The sequence below is a fragment of the Cajanus cajan genome, chromosome 11 (assembly GCF_000230855.2).
Source record: "Cajanus cajan strain Asha chromosome 11, NIPB_CcT2T_4, whole genome shotgun sequence".
Lineage (NCBI taxonomy): Eukaryota > Viridiplantae > Streptophyta > Magnoliopsida > Fabales > Fabaceae > Cajanus > Cajanus cajan.
The window spans coordinates 37,392,316-37,398,458 of NC_138527.1; the positions used below are offsets into that span (position 1 = coordinate 37,392,316).

The 6,143-nt window shown below is 35.2% G+C and overlaps 1 protein-coding gene across 1 annotated transcript in view; it reads right to left on the bottom strand.

The window, feature by feature from the left end:
• Positions 1-6,143, bottom strand: part of LOC109801645 (Phosphatidylinositol 3- and 4-kinase family protein with FAT domain-containing protein) — a 30,077-nt gene extending 23,934 nt beyond the window's left edge. The window contains exons 1-6 of the mRNA XM_020362759.3: positions 5,637-6,143; positions 4,580-5,295; positions 2,167-2,292; positions 2,002-2,087; positions 1,244-1,352; positions 79-174 (exon numbers count right to left, since the gene is read on the bottom strand). Of these exons, the coding sequence (XP_020218348.1) occupies positions 79-174; positions 1,244-1,352; positions 2,002-2,087; positions 2,167-2,292; positions 4,580-5,295; positions 5,637-5,694 (1,191 nt within the window). The 5' untranslated portion in view covers positions 5,695-6,143. The remainder of the gene's footprint in view (positions 1-78; positions 175-1,243; positions 1,353-2,001; positions 2,088-2,166; positions 2,293-4,579; positions 5,296-5,636) is intronic.

Sequence of the window (6,143 nt, forward strand, 5' to 3'; positions counted from 1 at the left end):
TAGTCAGTGGAGACAGAAGTTGGAAAATTAAGACAGAAAATAAAATTAACTATTATTAAGAAGAGTTAGAATAAGCACCAGATTCAACATCAAGCGAGCACAAGTGGTGTGGATGCTCAATGATAAAGAAGCGTCATGCATATTACTTGAGAACAAGTAAATAATTCGCGACAACTGCAACCATATAGAATTCAAATTAGCAAGATCACATCTAGCAGAAACTGTCAGTTAAAGATATTTGCAGCAACACAATGATCCAAAATATTATGTCATCCAATTCCGAACAAATTTCCATGTATATATAAATATCAATCATCATCTTACCCCCATCAAATATTTAAACTCTTCCCAATAAATTTCTGTCGACTATAAATCAATAGAACTATCATGTATATTTAGTTAAAAAAAAATATTACAGGTAAATTTGGGACTTAGACTGCCAAATCATTTCAGATCTACACACCAGCCAAAAACATTCTCTTTTTACTCTTCACAAAATCTCCAATTGCTCAAAACTCTGCACAATTTTTTCTTGAATTACTACACCCTTCTTTATGGCTTGTCAAACTTTAATTTTTAGTTTCGAACATATGTTTGGTTCAATTACTATAATCTTCTGGTAGTTATTTTATTTTACTTTGATAAAATTTATATGATTTGTTTAAAGAGCAAACCCTCATTTAGTCCTTAAAAGCTTTTTGGAAAATTAAATTGGTCCCCAACTGATAATTTTTAACATCCCAAGAGTCCAAAAAGTTACTGTATACTGGGACCAAATTATTGTCAATGACTAAAAATCATCATTAGAGAGCTAATTTAGTGTCATAATCTTTCAGTGACCAAATTGACATTTCAAAATTCTCTCAACAATTTATAATCCAGTGCTTTATAATAATATCAATGAATAAGATTCAGTATAGTTTTTTTGGTAACCATGGTATTGGTAAAGTATATTCACTGTCGAAAGCGATGGCTAATTCCCGTCAGGGATTCTAAGCATACACAAAGTGGGTATTCTTCTTCTAACATAGTCTATTTCATACTCAAAACCAAGATTCAAACCCTAAACAACTTGATTAAGGAACACAAACTGCTACTACTTATGTCAACCAACATTAGTATGATTTAGTATAGTTTACAATGACATGATAATTAAAAAATTCCTTAAATTACGATTCTGCAAGCATTTGCTTTAACAGACAATTCCTATCTTAAATAACATGCAATAAAAGAAAATTCATACCTGTGATAAGGAGAGATCCTGTCGAACATGATGTACAATCTCTGCCAAAAGACTATAAGCCAAGGGCCTCAAAGTCTCAAAGCATGCTCGTCCAGACCCAACTAGAACCCTAAAAGTATGAATTATATATAACATAAGACAACATTCAAAACAGTTGTATTGATTATGTCATTGTCAAGTTTTACTTCCTCTGATTATTCCAAATTCCCAATCCACTTTTTAAATTTTCTACTTCCTGACAAACATTGATTTATCCTCACAACTCAGCAACTTTTACTTCAATATAGGATCTCAAACATCTAATATTGGAAACACAAATTCAGAACCATTATCTGAGAAGCTAAGTAACAAGAATAATATAAACAAACCAAGTAATGACTCTCAATACAATTGACTGATAACTTTCCAATACTAGTATAGCTCTTACAGCTTAACCCTCCTTTACTCAATAACTACACATGATTGTCCAATTAGATAAATTTAAGACCATATAGTTTGTGATTTTTACCACTATTGACCTTCTAAAACATAAAAGTAGAATTACCAAAAAGGTTCTGATAAAAATATGTACTACGACTGAAAAATACTGACTGAGTGACTATTTAAGTCCCATTAAGTTAATATAGTAAACACCATAGCCACTAAACACTGACAAACAGTTATTTATACTTCATGTAAAAATATTAACAGGAGCCCATTGTTTGGAATACATTCAAAAAATATCTGCATCAAGATTTTAGAATAGGTCACCATGTTACCTTTCTTCCAATAGAGTATCGATAAGAGGAAATAAACCTCTCCTGAAATCAGTTCCAAGGACATGTTTCAGGGATATTAATAACTCCTGCATCCAACATTTTTGTCTTTAAAACAATGAAAGAGAACTCCAATAGAAAAAAACACAAAAGCAACAACAGTGTCACCTTTCTAATGGATACAGAATCAGAGCATGTAACAAGCAAATTCACAATGCTTTTACATATACTTTCTTCATGTGTCCTTATATAATCAGCATAGCTCTTCAACAGATAAGTTAAAAAGGACACTGTCTGTAATAACAAAAAAATGCAACTAGTAAGTATATAATTAAGATGATATAAAGAGAGGGATTAGTTAATGAAATTTGTGGCTTTTCATTTTCAATTGTTCACCCCAAAATATCTCCACTTCCTTGTGGCCACCACAAGGTGGCTAGTTTCCAAAATTAACTCTGCAAATGAAATCTATTTTCTTTACACTGGCAGGAGAAAAACATTAGTAATATCACTGAGTAAACCTACCAAAAGGTGCAGAGATATAACAAAATACAAAGATGTTTTGCATCTGTTTAGCAACCAAAGTATATCCAGCACTTCTCTCTGGATGCAATGGGCTATCTTATCATATTGAAATGAATAGAGTAATAGCACTGCATCTTCAACCTATTACAGTTTTTGGGTCATGACTCCCCACCTTCTAAAATAAAATTTACAGAAGCAAAATGCAAACATTTTGGAAAATGTAGAAATGTTGCAAAAAAAATGAGCATATTGGATCCTAACAGTATCTAGTGGACTCAAGTCTCATACCATGTAAATGGATCCTAACAAAATCTCAGTGTTCAAATCCACAGTTTATTTAGGAATAAGCTTCTCAAGCATGTTCCTGTGAAATAGATATTAACGTTCCTCGGTTTTGTTTCATAGCTTTTTCATTCATTTTCTCTTTTCTACTCTTTCTGGGCACATATTAGTATCCTTTCTGTAATCTTCTCCTTCAATAACCTCACTTTACTAACTTGTAGACTAATAAAATTTCAATATTTTGTAGATGAAATTTGAGAGAATACCAAACAAGGATGACTCAACTGCAAGATATGTTTTTGGCCTTTGTTTCCTGTTTCAATCAATATGTTTTCACTAATAACCACAAAAATGCCACCTTGTTTTAGCTTAGAATAGAAAGAAACGGTGACAACAAAAGAAAAAAATGCTGTCTTCACCATTTTCTTTCACAGAAGTTTGAAAATAGGGAATAAGGTGAAAACAATGCGGCATTTTTTTTAATTATTAGTGAGAAAAATCAACTGAAAATTAAAGCAGAAAGCAAATCAAACACGAGCTTTATTTCCCTAGTAATTGTAAACCTATTTATGCTATGTTTACACGTAAGATGTTGAAAATTCAACATCGTAGTAGTTGGTATGTTGTGATCAACATGTGCCTTATGGAGATTTTGATGTTTTTGTGTAATTCATAAATCATATTAAAATACATTGTAACTATGCTTTCAAGCAAGGTTGTCAATCTCAAGTGTTTACGTAATCTCATGGAGGCTCCATAAACTCGTAAGAGTTTACTTAATATAAAAAATATGTTAAAAATACTTAGAAATAACATAATAACTACCATTCAACTTCATATTAAAGCAAAATAGAAAATTACAATGATAAAGTAGCAAAGTTTAGTAACAATTTCACGAGACACAACTCACAAGTTCTTAAAAATAAAATGACAGCAAATAAAAAACTAAGAAAAGACTAATATATTCAAATCATATCTAATCCTCTAATAATAGACTGAGAAGAACTTGTCTTGGTGGCTGATGCAGCTCGCGGAAGAGCACGGACGCAACTTAGGAGAAACGTCGCACTGAGAACGACGAGAGCGGCTGCAAGCGCAACACAACACGGGGCGGATCGAAACGATGGACGAAGGAGGCACGGATCGGAATGATGCACATAGTGCAGCGACGCGGATCGAAATGATGCATGGAGAAGAAGTGGCACAGATCGAACGCATGGAGGAGCAATGGTGTAGCGCGGAGGAGCAACAATGTGAAGGAGAAAGACGTCGGGGGAGAAGCAAACAACGCATGAACGATCCACGAGGGAAGAAAAGAATGAAACACGAGGGTTTCTACCCTTGATGAAACGTGCGTTTCAAGGTTTCAGAGTTTGGTAAACTCGTGGATCTTGGGGTAAACTCACGATTTCATGCGTGATTACCCGAGTTTACTAAAGTTTACTCAAAAACGAGTTTACCTTCAAGTCGTCCCGTTTTGCTTCAGTAAACTCATAATCTTAGACGATTTTACGAGTTGTAACTCGAGATTGACAACCATGCTTTCAAGTACTTAAAAAATTAAAATTTCCACTTACTAAAATAACTACTATGTGTGTGTTTGGGATGGCATTAAAGAGGCACGTAAAACAATATTTTTATGTCCAATACAAATAAATATTTGAAGCTATAGAAGGAAGTGTTGGATCGGATGCTAATCAAATTGTGTGGAAGTATAACCAAACATGATCTATAAAATTTAGCCAACCTTCACGTTATAACCATAAGAACATACCTTAACCTGTGCACCCTTAAGCTCGATGAAATGATTTTTCAAATGGGGAGGAACCCTTTCAGGGCCGGGAACTGATATAGCGGCAACCATCAATGGCAATAATTGAGGAATATTTGATTGCACTAAACGGCTATATAATTGAAACAGAAACATCACCACCAGTGGACTCTCTGTAACTATCTTGAATGAGCGCGTACTTGGATTAAGCTGTGAACCAGTTGCAGTGGCAGTGTTTATACCTTGATCAGAAAGTGAAGTCTCCATGGGCTTGACATCTTCCCCAGTCATTGCCATGTTCTCAAAGAAATGGCTAACAGTCAGTTTAAAATTTTGGTAAATCTTGCAGACGAAGTCCAGAAATGGCTGGACTTCATTTTCTAGAGTCGGCCTAAAGTTCCTCAAAAGGTCAAAGATTATTCGGATACAAATTAAGCCATTCTCCTCATTATCCGTGGTAAGCACTTGCATGGCAACCTTCAAGAGGTCCTGTACAAAGGGACGGAGAACTTCACTGTGTGGAAGTCTATTCAATATCTCAACCACAATATTCCGAAGCTTGTGCTCCTGATTATCCACATACTGTGGCTTCGTAATTTGCAGCAGTATCGCTGAGAATGCCCTGAAGTAACACTTTAGAAAATTCAAGTACTCGGCAGTGTGAGCAATCTCAAGACTATCCCTAACCTCCATCACCATCTGCAGCCTCACCTGAATTGCTGATTCCCCAAAAAAAAACAAAGAAACAATTTTTAAGCAAAAGCAAAACGTTAAATGTCCAAACAATGAAAACTGAAAGCATTTAAATGCGTAAGTGCCAACAACACAGGCATAGTTGAATCCATTTTAACAAGCAGGAGAACATTAAAACAAGCGCTAAATGTCAAAACAATGAGAACTGGAAACACTTAAATGCCAACAGAAACAGGCATAGATGAACCCATTTCCCTGCCATCATGCAACTTTTTTTCAATTCAATCCCCAATCAAACAGTAAAGAAAACAAACAAAACGCCAAATAATTATGGTTACAACAAAAGAGAGAAAGAGAAAATGCTTACGGAGGTCGGCCTCCACGAGATGACGAGAATGTTGCTCGAAATCCTGAACGGGACTCATGATGGAGTTGTAGAAGTGAGAGGGAAATCATAAAACGCTAAAACCCTAACTGGCTAGCTTCAATCTTCGAGGAACAGAAGAATTCAGAGTCGAAAACGCCTATGCTACGATTCTCTCTAGGGTTCAATAGAGTAACGATAATCTAAAACCTCTGTGTCGAAAGCAAACGAGAGCTCTACCTCTCGCAATTGGGAGAGAGTGATGTTGAACAGATACTGTATGGGAGCAATTGGTGAAGTTAAATGAGGATTTGCAGAAACTACGAGTTAGAGTATGGAATTTGTTAGGGCTAGAGAAGCGGCTTTGAGTAACAGTATTTTCCCTCCTCTTTCTGGCGTCCTTGCTATGGGACTCCACTCGGCACCACCGAGAATTGGACTTACTCACCACTCTGGGCTTCCATTTTCTACAAAAACTCTTTTACTCATTTACCTCCGCGAAATTTTTTT